The following is a 15253-nucleotide window of genomic DNA, read 5'->3' as shown; positions in this document are numbered from 1 at the left end:
TCAAGCAACTTCAAGAAGACAGAGGGAGCCAGAAAAGCATGGATGGATGGCATGGAGCTGACTCTGCCCCAGAGCACAAGGGCAGGATAGATCCACTTCCTATCATAAAATCTTTGTGAGAAACATTTTTTTACCTCCCAGTGAAGACTGCGTTTCTAGAAGGTGCTAAACACGGATTTAGAAATGGAGGTCCTTCAATGTGACTGCATTTGGGTACTTGTGCCCTCAGGGAAATGCAGGCCTTGCATTTAATTTACCTCGTCCCATTCACTCACTCAATTCATATTCATCAAACAACACCATGCTAACAATACAAAGGCGCTAACAATAAAATCCAGCTATTATTAGCTGAGCTAATAAAAACTAGGCAGAAGGAAACCGGCTGCGAGCTCAGAACGGGTGTCAGGAGTAGGATGCTCTGCACAATTCCCAAGTAAGCATTCCCTTACTGCATGCAAATCATTACAAGTGATGCTCTCCTACCTGTGCATCACGGGTAATTCGGGACCACTTTTAAGGACAGACATGATGTGTTAGAAAGAAAAGACTACTTACTATTAAAAGTCACTTACTATTTGGGCTTCTCTGGCTTCTTTGGAAGGAACTTAGATCTCTAAAAATCAAAAAGTTTGACACCCCCTAGCATCAGGCATGGGATTTTTGGAGATTCCCCAGGTAGATGTGAAGCCTTGTGAAAGATTCCTACAGTAGAGTATGAGGGATTCGCACAGAAGGGACCCAAACAAGACTCCTTACCCCAGCTTGGCTTCAGGAGCTGACGTTGAACAACGTACTGGAGCTTTTGAAGGAGAACAAAGCCAGTCCTGATTCAACGGGTGATAAATTCAAATGCAAGGTTCTGGTTTAGGCCCCACGGTTAAGATTCATTTCCAGCAGCTTTGATGGTTACTCATAAAATCTGCTACCTCCTGGTTGCTGCTATTTTATTTAAAAGCATTTTTATTTCCCATTTTAATCGCTGATCTGCTGCCAGCGTGGCTCTGCCTCTGCAAAATTCCTGCTATATTTATTTACGGAGGATGAAATAACAGGCCAAAATCTCAGCTGCAATACATCAATCTTACTCCGCTGCAGCTAGTCCTCGGAGTTAGCAATTAGGTAATTGTGGTTGTAAAGGCTCAACTCAAAAAAGTCTTCCAGCACCCACAGAGCCCCTCTGAAATCAGTGGTCTCTGCTGGGTGCTGAAGGCTGCCCATACCCTTCAGTGGAAGTACCACAGATGATGCTCACATACCCCTGATCCAGCAGAAGAGGGATCTCATGTGAGTATAATTCCCCTTCTTTTTTTTCCCCAAGAATTTGGGTCCTCTGAAAAACCACAAATAAATCAGATGGTTCAAATTCCATTAGTATAAGTCTGAGAAATAACCCCTGGTGACACTCAACATAAGGCTTTTGAGCAGCAGCAACTTTTTGAGTTTTGTAGCAGACATTCTCTACAAATTCCTTGAAAATAGTAAAAAAATTTGCGATAGAAATTTTAAAATTTGGTACTACAGTCTCCAACCTTTTGTGAGTGCTCCTTGTCTAATCTTCATATAATCCTGCCTAATACCTTTCAGCATAAATCTCTATTACGTGCAACGTCTTATTAGCAAGACAATGGAAATAACACAAGAAAAGTCTGCTGAGCAGCATAAGGGGATTAAGGAAGGATTAAAGAAGTGACACAATGAAAACGTCGAAGCTGTGTATTCACCATAAGTACTCTGGTTTCTGATACTCTCGCTGGGTCACTCAACTCTTGGGGTTGTCCCAAGGGACCGTGCTCTGCATGAGGAGTGGTGGCAGCATCCAGCCAACATCTCACAACTGGTGCCAGTTTTCCAATGTCAGAAGAGGGACGAGGGCTCTGTTCTTAACATATGTGTTTAGATGTGTGCACACGTACAAGATTATTTACGAGAATTATCCTCAGGCCCTCACCCCGCTTACAGCATTCACTGGTGGTTCAAAACAAAGTGGCTTGAAGTGGAGTTGCTCCAATCAAGGCTACTTCTGTTGTCACCCAGCTCCAAAGAGCTGTATCCCTGCCTCTACGGGCTCCCCAAACATGATTTCATGGGGGCTGAGATTTAGGGGGGTCCCCTAGGGGATGTACACCCTCCACAGACTTCATCTGTTCTCTACTTGAAGGACCAGTGCACTCTCTCCTTTAAAAATTGGCCCTTAATCGGAAATAAATTCTTACTCAATACTTAAAATCAAGCCTATTTACTGCAACAGAGCACAGTATTGATCCGGCACTGGTTTAACTTGTCAGAGGTAAATCACAGCCCGCAGAAGGATTCTATTAAGTTACCGGAGGGCCCATCTCCTCGTTAGGCAACACATCAGCAATCTGTCCCCAAAACTGGCAATCTGGCACCCAAGCTTTCACTTATATCCTCTGCTGGCCAGAGTCCGGTGCTCGAGGGGATCAGCAGAGATCTGCACAGCCCGTGGGACACTCACCCACCCTGAGGTTTCTTCCAAGCCCCTCAATATTTAAGGGAATTGGCCCAAAAACCCGTGGAGGGGTTGTCCCACTCTTCCAAAAGCTTTCAGCACTTGGAGTCCATGTCAATGAAAAGAAGGGGAGCTCTTTCAGACACTATTTTTTCTAATGACTGTCTTGCAGACAGCTCTCTTGCAGTTCAGCTTCCCAGCAAGCACTCACAGGTGCTGCAGGCTCTCACCAGCATCCCACCAGCATCCCTCAGCTTTGCCTCCAGCAAAGACAGAGGCTCGGATCCCTGAAAGCTGCTGGCCCAGCACGCCTGTGACCAAACTGATAACACTGGGGACTAGAAATGCTAAAAAAACGCAAAAAAGACCAAAACCAGGCAGCAGTACATCGGTGAGGAAACACAACCTTGGAATGAAAACACCCTCCTCAGGAGGAGATTAAAAAGGCACCAAATTGGGGTACACCACGAAGTTTTTCGTGGTGATCTTCCCTCTGTGTCCTAGGGCTGAATAGATGCACACAGTGGCAGGGAAAGAACAAAAAAACACTGCTAGGTGTGCTGTATTTCCTCTGGGGTGGTGGGTTCTTGGGCAAGGAGCCCCCCAGGAGGCAGAGCAGTCCCAACGCTGCTGCTTTCCAACAGGTGCCTTTCTGCAGTGAGCTGCTGGGATCCGGCAAAAAAAAATAAATGTCCTTTTGAGCACTCCTCCATCAATAACAGGAGTGCAACATCACGGTGCAGAGGCGCTGGCAAGTGCAGTGCACAGACTCCTCTGCCTCTTACAGCCGCGTTTTGGCAGCAAAAATCTTTGCATTAGTTTTTCATGCACTCAGAATGCCTGCAGGCTTCACACCGCAGGAGGTTAGCACAAACGCACCTCACTGGGAGAGCTCGCTCTGCCTAGGAGCCTTTTTTCCTCTCTCAGTCTGAACTTCAAGGGTCTGAAGAGGCAAAAAAATAAAAAATAGAAGACTCCCGTGTGTCGTGCCCACCCAAGCCCATCCAGTTTGCAGGCTTGCACTCCTGCAGCTTACCCAGCACTTGAGAGCTCGTGATGAGCATCACCTTGTCCAAAACATCTCCCCCTGCCTGATGAACCCTACTTCAGAAAAGCTTCTCTAGCTATTGCCTCCCGAGGTTTGTAATGGATGGAAAACTCGGCATTAACCTAAGTAATTACTTCAAAAGGACTCTCTTCTTTCATCTCTCCCTTCTCTTTTCCATATATTCCCCTGCCCCCTGCTCTTTCCATTGCGGGACTCTGTTTGATGAGGCTACCTCCTGAATGCCAAAAGCAATGAGAGAAGCGTAGGAGAACAGAGGCACAGGACAGCCCATCGGAGACGGGGATTTTCCACCAGTCAGCAAGTTGGTCTTTAGAGCAGCCCTCTAGCTAATGAAGTTTTGACCTTTGGAAAAACCCTCCAGGATCATCTGGTCCAACCACCCCCTACCACCAATGTCACCCCTAAACTACGTCCCCAAGCACCAGGGGACATGGCAACCTTCCCTTGAACACTCCCAGGGACGGGGACTCCCCCACCTCCCTGGGCAACCCGTCCCAACGCCTGCCTGCTCTCTGAGCAGAAATGTCTCCTCATTTCCCACCTCAGCCTCCCCTGGCACAACTCGAGGCCATTCCCTGGTCCCATCACCGGTTACCTGTGAGCAGGTAACCCCCTTGTGCTCCAGGGCCTTGTTGTCCTCCTGGTACCGAGGGGCCCAAAGCTGACCACACTTCAGCCCTGCTCTCAGGAGCCAGGCCCTCTCCTAGCTCACTGCGTGCTAAGCACCAGCAGGGTGTGCGCAACGGCGGGGAACACGGCACCGATCAGAGAGCAGCTCTCCAAGATAAAGCTCTGGGAAGTCAACTAAGTCAAATTCAGCTTTGACCTCCTCCTGCTGTAATCCCTGCTCATTTAAGGTAGCTGTTTAAACACTCTTACCGAAGAGGGAAAAAGCTGCCTTGGGAGAGCACATGGAAAATGCGGGCCGAAGCAGCTGCTCTTTCCTCAGCACAGCTCTGAAGGGGAAAAACAGGATGCCAAAAACCTGTCCTGGCGTGCAAGCACACAGGGATGCTTTGGAGAGAGAAGTTGGAGACCACTGAGCTAACAAAGAGAAATTCTCTTGGATGCCCTGCACGCAAACACCTTTCTGCTGGATGCTCTATCTGAGTTTTGGTTTAGTAGAGCAGAGCCCCGGGTTAAATAGCTGTAGAAATGAGAAATCTGGCATCCACATCCTCCGCAGCTTTTCTCATCATCAACCTGTGCCCTCCTAACCAGAGGCTCAATTTAATTACAAAAGCTGTGCTATGCTCAGCTGCCAAAAACGCAGTCAGAAGCCCCAGACCATTTTCCTGGTGGCAGGTGAAGCAGCTCTCTCTCTTTGTGGTGTCAACAAGCATCTATCAAACCAGCCCCTCTTCCAATGTTCCTTCCCTTTGTGCTCCAGCTGCAGCTCTCTCCTACCTGCTCGAAGGCAATCAACTCTGTGGAGTTGTTTCCTAAAGCACAAAGCAAATTGGAAGCTGCCTGCACTCCGGTGAGATGTGGCCATTCCTCCCCGTTTTCCAGGGGGACTCACAGCTCACCCAGGAGCATGGAGACGCGGCACGGTGACTGCTCAGAGCTCGAGGACCTGGCACCAACACCTCTGGTAGCTGCCCCCTGGAGCCTGGAGCAGAAGGAACCCACCTCACCTGCTGATGCTCTCATGCACGAGCTCCTGTGGCACCTGGAAAGCAGCCGCAGCCTTCATTTCCTTCAGGGTCATCCCTACAGAGCTTAGAGATCTCCAGAAACCATTCCAGATTAATCGCTTCTCTGGCCGTTTTCCAACACGTGCCCACATCGGCAGGCTCGGGCAGGCATCCTCTGGTTCTCAGGGATGTCACTGAGCCCCCGTAGGGGTCACAACAGCCTGCGAGGGACCTGCAGGGGCCCCAGCAGCACCTCAGCCTGTCCCAGCCTTACCAGACATCAGCTGCACTGACACCAGCCAACGCCTCCACCCTGGGAAAGAAAGTTGTCAGAGCTGCTATTTTCCCAGCAGTAACAGCTGCATTTTGGTTCTTTTACAGCAGGGCGCCGGCTCCACGGTGCAGGAAGCAATCCGTATGATAATCTACTCTTCAGAAGTGTTTTGCTTTGCATTAGCGGAAAACGGGCCAGAAATGGTGACCTCATATAGCGAAATCACTGGGTAAGGCCAGTGTGTTACACACGCTTCAAAACACAAACTGCATCACTCAGCGAGCAGCACAGAAGCAGGGTGTGTTTTCATCAGCACAACCGAGCTGTCCCTGCTCTGATTTTCATCAGTTCTTGGAGCATCCAAGCCAAAGATGGGGAAATCTTTCTGTGGGCATTTCTTCTTGTGCTGGCTCAGTGCCACAGCCTCAGCTGGGCAATCTAATTCCATCTGAACACCAACCCAAGAGCTGCCGTGACACCCTCAGCCCACATCTGTATTTTCCCACATGCCTGAAGTCCAGATTTTATTTTCTTTAGGAAATTCTCACTCATTCTCCCAACTGAATCCCTGCTGCAGTCTCACGGACAGCAACGCTTCCGATGACTTTACCAGAGCAGAGCTGGCGCCAGGTGATGATGATTACAGAAGGGAAGCTCTGTGGTTAACCTCCAGCCATAACTCAGCACGACTCACCCCCAGCACGGCCGCAGTCCACACGAAGCCTTTCAGCAGCATTGGGATCGGGGGAACGCTTCCAGCTTTTGGCAAAATCCTAGAACCACATTTCACGCAAGCCAAAGTAAACGAAGGATGTGAATTCAAGGGCTTGTGATGTTTCACCACGGGGATGGAAGGGAGTCTGCTGTCGCTCACTGAGAATCTCCTATCCCTTATATGCAGAGGAGACCTGCCCAAAATCCCTATTTCACTCTGCTACCATGCAAGTGACCGACCCAGAGCAAGCTCCTGACCTTTCCACATCCCAGTCTCTCCCCTTACAACACAGAGGTGGACGTCAGGCTCTTCCATCCATGCTCAAGTCCCAAATACAAAAGTGACCTGATTTCCAGGAGTCCTGAGAACCACAAATCCCCATTGAAATCAAGGATAGCAACAAGATTCAGCACCTCTAAAAACGAGGACATGCACACTCTGAGGTGGCTAGGCACAGATTTAGAAGCGAGTTTGAAAATCTGGCCTGCTAATTTTACTTTCCAACAAACTGCTTCTTATTTATAGCTCAGACTGTATCAAGTATAGCACGTAGTATCCACCCAGGAACTGGGGTGAAAGGCAAGAACGAGGACAAAAAATGCAAGAGGAATTTAAGAGGCTTCAAAAGAGAGAGGGGGAGGGCAAGTGGTGATTTTCTCCAAGCAAACTTACCCTGGATATTTGGGAAGAGGGACAGCGTAACACAAGGGCAGGGTAACGGACCAGCAGCGAGGGGCTGCTGACAGTGCTCGGAGCCACACATCGCCTGGTAACTCACAAAACATTATCCAAAAGATGATTTTAAGCTGGGAATGCAGGAACTGGAGACCTGCAGTCCTCTCTTGCCCATCTACAACCTGATACCAAAAAGCCTACAAAGTCCAAAATAACTAAGTAACGTTTGTTATTTATTTTATTTTATAAAAGTCTGCCTTAAGGGAAGGAGAAATAAATACAGGTGAGCAGGCACCTTTATGATGCCCACCAAAGTCTCGGATCTTGAGCAGCCAGCTTGCAGGAGGAGGTTGAGCTGGGTCTTGCTTCTTGGGAAGCGCGCTAACTGCTGTGCTACGATGCAGGTACGCACCCTGACTCTCCTCCCCAACACGATTTTGAAGCAAAATATTGTGCTGTGCGTAAAGCACCCTGCTGTGAGATGAGCAGGCATGGCCCTGCCCACCACATAGGTGCTGGCTGGCCCAAGGGAAGAGCCTGCAGAGTGTTATTTGGTGTACTAGCCCTGGAGTCACCCAGCAGCAGATCTGAAGCCTCTAGGAAGCTCTGCTGGTGAAACCGCTCCTTACAAACCTGGGTGAGGCTTTGGAGGAATCCCTGCATGGGTCTCACACATCCTGCATTCCCCGTAAGTCTCATTTCTAGGTCCAGGCCTGAGGGAACATCTTACACAGCCCACGTGAGATGAACTTTGGACCCTGTGCCCAAAACCAGCATTTTGCCCTTAGGCCTTCCTTTCCCTTGCAAGACGAAACTGGAAGAATTACTTCATATAAACCACATTTAAAAAGCATCGACCATTTATCATGTGGAATTACGATCAGGTGTAATTTAAAATAAACAGGTATCTATAAGCAACTAAGCTTAACATTTGGCTAACTGCAATTCTCTGCAGCTCACTCACAGCCTCACAGCAGTATCAAATTCAGGAACAACCATCTCTCTCTTTTTCTATCTTCTTTGACATTTAGTTTTTCTAAATGTTCTAGTTTTTCTAAATTTCCTAGTTTTTCTTTTTCTTTGTTATTTTATTTTCTTGGAGGTTTTTCTTTTCTTTGACATTTAGTAGCCAAGTAACCCAGGAACTCCAAGCATAACAGCGCCTGATCTGTCTTTCCAGAGCCTCCTGTGCTCCAAAATTTATTCCCCTACCCATTGACATCTGCATTTCTGCCTGGGTGAACCCTGGTGTATCTCAGGAGAGCCCGGAGCTCCCTCTTGTGTCAACAAGGCACTGCAGGTACTTGGCACCCATCAACACCCCAGCCACCCCCTGCGCCTGGACACCTCACCTCCGAGCCCAAGCTCACCCCGCTCGCGCCATAAATTCACTTGAAACCTGCAGTGCCTCTGGCTCGAGCTGCAGCCTCCTATTTTTCATGCCTCCTGCTTGCACACGGCGCTTCCCAGGCTGCAAGGTCACAGAACAAAATCTCAGGGCAGCGTCGAGGGGAGCCGGGTGAGCAGATGAAGTCAGCTTCCCGCAGTGCTCTCCAGGGCAGACACTGTACCCGGGTGTGTTTGCAGGAGGATGAGAGGAGCCTGCAGTGGCACGCTGCTGAAATTCTGCACCTGCTGGAGCTGCTGGGTTGGAGGTTTCAAAGTACATTTTAAGTCAATCAGAGAATAGTGGGTTTTACATTTTAGGAGCCTAAATTATTCAGTGCTCCAAAGAATGGAGCTTTTTTTTTTTTTTCTTTTTTTATGAGTTAGGAACAAAGTCAGGAAGGAAGAAATCAAATAGAGAATGATGCCCCAAAACACATTTATCTGAAGGGAAGCAGGTTAAGCATCCTACATCTTGCAGAGGAGAGCTGTCACATTGCCTGACCACAGCCACAGCAAGACAGTGCGTTTTCACTGGCACTCTCCCACGGATGCTTTTCACATATTGTCCCTCTCTAATATTCCTCTTCAGATTCAGGGGAAGCAGAGGACCAGCTGAATCAGAGCCAAGATGCATTTGTATCCATTCTTGCCCGTTTCCTCCTGGTTTCTATCACCAATTAAGTGTTACCGTTATGTATTAAATGGAATTAGCTTGTTGTGGAAAGGCAGCGACAGGAGGAGCAGAGATTTATGTGCCGGGCTGCTTTCTGCTCAGCAGCTTGGCTCTGATGGATGTTAGCAGGCATTGGTCACCATCGAACAAACCTACCTGAACCACGCAGGTAATGAACCCTGCTGTAGGAAACTCCTTTTCAAGATGACCCCATCACAGCCACAAGGATCCAGAGGGATCACGGTGCTAAATATACATGAGACTCAGTAGCTGGCGAGGTTTCTGCCTTTGGTCTCTGCTCCCTGAGGACTTTAAGGCTGTCTGCGGGCACGCACGCAGGGCACAGGCTCCTGCCCACCTGAGCAGGGATGGGGAACACCTGGAGGAGATTTGGGTCCACACAAACATCACCCTACATACACCTCCTGCCTTCACCCCGAGTCTCCCCCTCATGCAGAGATGAGCCTGGCTCCAGCTGACAAAGCGACCTCACTGCAAGGCTGGACTTTCCCCTGATGTACACCACAACATTTTGCTCCATCCTCTAGAAGCTCTTTGCAAACAGGAATTATTTTTGCCAACTCTCTGTTTCCATAAGCTGTTTGTTACGCTTTTGGAGCACTCGGAAATTTCATCTTATTTCCAGGGGCTTATCACCTTCCAAAACTGCTCCCTCCCAAGCCATTATTTCTCACCCTGGCATTCAGCCTGGAGGTGAGTTTCTTTAGAGAGTTGAAGTAGAACCCATTCAATATTTTATGGCAATCAGCATACGCAGGAGTATGATCTTCTAATGACACATTTAATGCAAAGCTGCACTTTTTGTTTTGCTTGAAGGGATGCCTGTCACGGAAGACCGAATGCCTGGATGGGATTTTTGGTGAAAGCAGGATCGAGACCTTGAGCTGTGCAACATCAGGAGCCGGGGACGTGCGGCTGCAGCACCACCTCTGGCTCTCTCCCTTCGGTAGATTAATTTCATCCCTATGCAGCAGCACACCAGAAGCAAACTGACGCATGCTCAGAAAAAGTCTACAGAGTGGGAAGAGACAGCTTCTCCTCCAGGAAAGCTTCTAGTTTTTATACCAAATCTTATCTCTATTTTCCTGGGAACGACCTGTGTACACACACAGGGGTTTGGGGTCTTTAAAACGTACACTCATGCAGGAGGTAAGTGCAGCCAGGGGGACGCAGCTACAGTTTGCTCTGGGAATCCTAACCGAATTCCCCGACTTCTGAGTCAATTTAAGAGTTTTAATTGCTGCGAAGGAGGCTGTTGGGTTTCTTTCCCTCAATCATTTTAATGGCAGATTCTAACCTCCCCAGAATCTCAGGAGGTTGGGTAATTATTTACCTTCCCTCTTCCCTTTAGGAAATTTCAAAGGGTGATTTTTTTACTCTCTTTGCACAGGGCTTAGAGTCTGAGCAAGGGAACGGCTGTAAATTGATAGCTAGTGTTAATTATTCATACACCGTGTTAAAACCCTCTCGAGTACTCAGCAGAAATTGAAAATTAAATTATAAGTTTGGTTACTTGCAGATTTAGGACTTCTTACTGGACATTTACCACCAAGTATACCCCATGGCAACTGCCTGGCACTGAAGCCGTGCAGACGCAGCGGGACCCAGAGCCAAGTCTGGCTTTGCACAAGGGTAGAGCACAAACCCTACAACTCACCTAGGGCAGAGCCAGCTCTGCACAGGCTTCTTTGAAGGCTGAGGGGTCCTTGGGAGATAATTAGTGTGATGGTTTTGAGCAAATCTATACGGCAGTGCAATTTGGACAGCTGAGTTTGGATGTTTGGGCCAAACTCCTGAGTGCATAAGTCTCCCTAAGGGGACAGTGACACTATTAGTTTCACAGATGCCACACTTCGTGCTCCTGAGGCAAACTCAGCTCTTACAGACTTTGTTTTACCTTGCCACCAGCTCCTCCTAGCTTTGTAGGACAGCTCATGGTGGTGACGACGGCTGAGAGGGGAGCACGAGAGGGCTCAGCAGCTGTGCTGCGCTCACAGCTCCTCTCTCCCGTGATGGATCCCTGCTGCAATCCAAGCCAGAGCCAGACCGAGCCTCTAAGCAGCAACTGCAGTGCATACTGCAAGCAGCTCTTCTAAAAACCCTGCCTGTATCAGCCATACATGTCCCCCATATAGTGAGTGAAGAGCTGCAAGTACTTAAAAAAATATAAAAAAAAAGTCAGTGGGGGAGGTAATTCTTCAAAGCTACAGCCCCAGGAAAGAATCACAAGAAATTGGGCTAGCAGGACACCTCCAGAGGTCACCTCATCCATTTCTCTATCACAGTGAAGGATCCAGGAGGATGTGTGCCTGGCCTGCTAGTTAAAAACTCCCCTAATGACTCCACGATGTGCTCTACAGATTCTCTGCTTTTAACAGCGAGCACAGCCCTGCCTGAAGCAGTTGAAGCCCGTTAGTTCCTGTCCTGTTCGAGGGGCCACCAAAACTAACATGGGCTGGGAGAGCCCGTGAGCTTTTCTAGCCTTGCTGTCTGCCCTAAAGCCTCTCCATGCTCTGTGCTGCAGAGTTGGCAGCAGCTCAGAGCTGTGGTAATTTGGTAATTCTCCCAGGAATGGCCACGGGCATGTTACAGCTCTTCCCCTGGCAGCAGCGAGTGGCTGACTGTGAGCACGTTGCCTTTGGGCTTGAAAAAGATGGGTGTCATGGTCACACGTGGGGTTTTGTGGGCAAAATCCCGGAGGGAAACTACTGCTTTACACAAGCAGATATGGCATTTAGATTCATGTAGCACAGCTCATCCTAAAAGGGCTTTCCCTGTGAATTAATTGATGGGAGAGGGACACACGCCAAGCAGAACTTACCCAGCTGAGAGGAGGATCTCCCTGCGCAGAAGCCAGCCCTACAGGCAGCGAGGAGCCTGTGCTGGTTATACATAGGAAGCATCATTAGTGCTTGAAGGAAGAAGGGTTGCTACACTTCCCATCAGTTCTCTTTGCCATCTGGTTGCAGGCTGCTTGCACAAGGCCTGGGGGTGGCACCACCCCATCCCTCTCCTCACTGGCCACAAGGGGAGATGCTACCTCCACGCTACCCCTTCTGGATCAAGGCTAGAAGGGAATCCAGGGAATCCCATCCCTGCTCGGCTTTGTGCACCTGATTAAAAGCAGAAAGATCCCTCAGCATTTACAGACAACATCCAGAGACACCACGTTCGTGCTTCTCACAAAGCAGGTGGCTTATCCTAACTCTCTCCACCGTCCTCCTCCCCAGCCCCATGATAATACGCACAAATAAATCCCCAGAGGCAACCCATGGGCAGCCAGGGGCTTGAGCTGCTCTTTACTTTTGTGAGCACAGATGCCCTGATGGCCACAGGACCTAAATTAGGGATCTGTGGTAAGCAGCCTACGTGAGACCTCGTGCTGGTTTTGCTGGCATTTTGGGAACCAAAGTCTGTGTTGTTTTCCTTACAGCTTTCCAGAGAAAGAAGCACTGGTGCTTACAGCCTGTCTAAAAGCCACCTCCTCTGCTGGTGCTGGCTTTCTTGGCCCCAGGGGCCTGGTTTAAAAGCCTTTCAGCATCTGGGTTCATTGGCTTCACTCACCTCTAGGCAAAGCGTGCATCAGGGGTGCATGAAATGGTGCCAGGATAGAAAAGTGCAATGCTCTGCATGGTTTTGGAACAGGTGTCCCAAATATCAGCTACCAGAGAATGAGACTCCAGACTCGATTAGTTTTAGTCATTTAGGTTTTGTACCTGTGCCAAAAATAAATAAATAAATAAATAAATAAATAAATAAATAAATAAATAAAAGAAAAACAAAGCCTCTGCGCCACTGAAGGTGATGGAATTTCTACATTTCCAGCATTCACCTTGCTGCTTTTAGGACTTCGACCCCACATATCCTCTCCTGCCAGCCAGCGTATCGCAGCGAGCAACATGCTCCCAAACCCCAGCCTGTTTTTTGATTCTGCTTTTCAGTGAACTTTGGGAGTAGGAGGAAAGGCAAAAGGGCTTGGCTACAACCCACCCAGTGGTCAGAAGGACAGCCAGGCTGTCCTGGGGCACTCAAAAGCCCCATCACGAGGGCTCTGTGCGTGCTTTGAAGCAGCCTCCCAGGGTGATGTGGGCGGCAGAGCCCCGCAGCACCATCGGGGCTGGATCTCTCTGTCTCTTTTCTGATCTTCCTAGAAAACACAAGGGGTGAGATGCTTTAGGGCAAGACATGTCAAAGCCAAGCCTTCTTCTGTGGAAAAGATCCATGAAGCTCCTTTTACCTGTTTGTATTACAGGATGCAACCACGACCGTGCCTGGCACTGCAGGTGTATTGGGAGCAGCTGGTTCCCAGCCTGGGGAAGCTGGGATACAAGAGAAGTACCTGAAAGGAGGGAGAACTAGCTTTGTTTCACAGAGGAGGGAGGCAACACAGCCAGAAATTAAGCTTTGTGCACCTCCAGTGACAAAACCATGCACGTGTGAACCCCCTAAAGGCCTGGAGGCAAACCAACCTGGCCCTCCGCACTGCCACCCCGTGTGCCTCATGGCAGGGAAGAGGGAATCACTGATGCTGCTGTTCAGTATTGAGAGGGAATACACACACCCTAGAAGACTCCAGAAACTCTAATTACAACATCCTTTTCCAAAAAAAAACAACCAAATATAAGTAGCTTGTATTAGACACAATAAAAACCCTCTAAGCTGGAGGCATCACCGAGTTAATGTGACCGCCCTCATTAGGAACACATCAGCAGGTAGCTTTCCAAGCAAGGATTTTTTCACAAATGTTTCAAGATGTATTCCCCAAGGCAGGGTTTGTTAAAAGCAGCTGATCTGGGGCCTGTGCATTTTGAAAGCTGAAGCAGGCCCGGCTTTCAGAAGATAACGGGACCTCCGCTCTGAAAAAAGAAGCGGTCCTTAAAGCGTAACACCCCAAAACCACCCAGCAAAACCACCCAGCAATGAGGAGCGCATGATGAACTGAGATTTCGATGCTTTGAGGGAGCACCAGCTGCTGCGGGACCTACACCTAACCAGATGTATGACCGTGTGTCCCATTTACCTGCAGAGAAACCGGGCTCTTTCTCAGAGCTGAGCAATGAGTTTGCCTCTGAGTATTGGACGACAGCTTACAGGACTTGCTGTGGGAGCTCGGGGATGAGATTTTTAAGCAGAGATCTGGGAAACCAGCAGAAAGGACGTGGCTGCTTGGAGATTGCCTCTCTATGGGCAACAGGCAGCAGAGGTGGCAGTGTGAGGGTGCTTTGTGAGGCTGCTTTAACAGGGCAACGAAGAGCAGCCCTGCAGAGCAAAGAGAGAAAGGAGATCGCAGGCAGGACACGGGTAGGTCAGCAGAGCCCTTACAAAGGCAGGCACATGGTTTGTGTCTGAGGCAGGGGGGAAAAAAGGAGGTAAAAAGGACACAGATACCATGGCTGCACCGCTCCAGGACAGTGCGCCTTACAGCAGTGTTTGGAAGGGCACAGAGCGGGCAGAGGGGAATGGGCACACACAGGGATGCGTCAGGACTGTCCAAGGACTTAGCTCACATTTGAGCCAGAGAAGACAAGAGTGGCACTGCAGCAACTGGATTTTCCTATTCACACAGATTTCTCCAGCTATCTTTCCACTTGCAGAGCTGTAATGGTGATGGATTTCACCTCCAGACGTTTAATTTGTGACCAAGGTTAGCCACGTTCTGTACTGTTTGTGTTTCTCTCCCAGTGCTGCTTGCCTTGGCAGCACAGGACATTTCTGTACCTTCACGTGCTTCCCAGCTTCCCGCAGCTTATTTGTTCCTGGGGGACAAAACACCGACGTATCCGGCATCTCGTGACTGCTTTCTGCACATTTTTCTCTGACTAATCTGAAGTTGAATCCAGCTGAAGACAAAATCACAGGTCTGGCCCGGCGTGCCGTGCTGCCCACCCCGCAGTTAGAGCTCCTGGTCTCCAACTGCAACTCGGAAGCGAAAAATAGCGACGAGTCCTCACCTGCACTGCAGGGTCCCCACACAGTGCGACCCCGGCTCCGGCTGCACCGTGCATCTCTGCTGTCACAGAACAGCCACGGAGTGGCAGACGAGGTATCCCGAGAGCACATCACAACAACCCCAGGCAGCTGACAGCCTCACAGCAACGTGGCTGCAGCACACATCTCCCTGCCCGCAGCCTGGGAGAGGAGACGGCAGCGTCCCAGCTTCTTCTAAAAGGGATGGTTGGCAGCCCTGGGACAACAAAATATTGCAAAAACACTGTCGAGCCAGGCATCCTGTGCATAACTTTGTGAAGCCAACAAGAAACACCTGCACTGTAATGGAACAGGAATGAGTTCCCACAGGGAGACAAGTGTTGAGTGCAGCATCCCGCAAAC

At 49.3% G+C, this 15253-nt stretch overlaps 1 protein-coding gene across 7 annotated transcripts in view; it reads right to left on the bottom strand.

Annotated features, from left to right (window-relative positions):
- SLC35F4 (solute carrier family 35 member F4) overlaps window positions 1-15253 on the bottom strand; it is a 101575-nt gene that overhangs the window by 41563 nt on the left and 44759 nt on the right. The window contains exons 1-2 of one of the 7 annotated variants that reach the window (XM_084521071.1): window positions 9059-9180; window positions 8193-8484 (exon numbers count right to left, since the gene is read on the bottom strand). The exons of 3 other annotated variants lie outside the window; for them this stretch is intronic. Coding sequence is in view for 2 of the 4 variants with exons in the window: in XM_084521068.1 (XP_084377194.1) it covers window positions 6838-6928 (91 nt within the window). In the remaining 2 variants the exon portion in view is untranslated. Of the gene's footprint in view, window positions 1-6837; window positions 6942-7473; window positions 7547-8192; window positions 8485-9058; window positions 9181-15253 lie in introns of those variants that run through there. 3 more of the 7 variants (XM_084521074.1, XM_084521069.1, XM_084521068.1) reach the window with 3 other exon arrangements.

The sequence above is a fragment of the Aythya ferina genome (genome assembly GCF_964211825.1).
Source record: "Aythya ferina genome assembly, chromosome: 5".
NCBI classification, from domain to species: Eukaryota; Metazoa; Chordata; class Aves; order Anseriformes; family Anatidae; genus Aythya; species Aythya ferina.
This window is presented reverse-complemented; position numbering and strand designations above follow the sequence as displayed.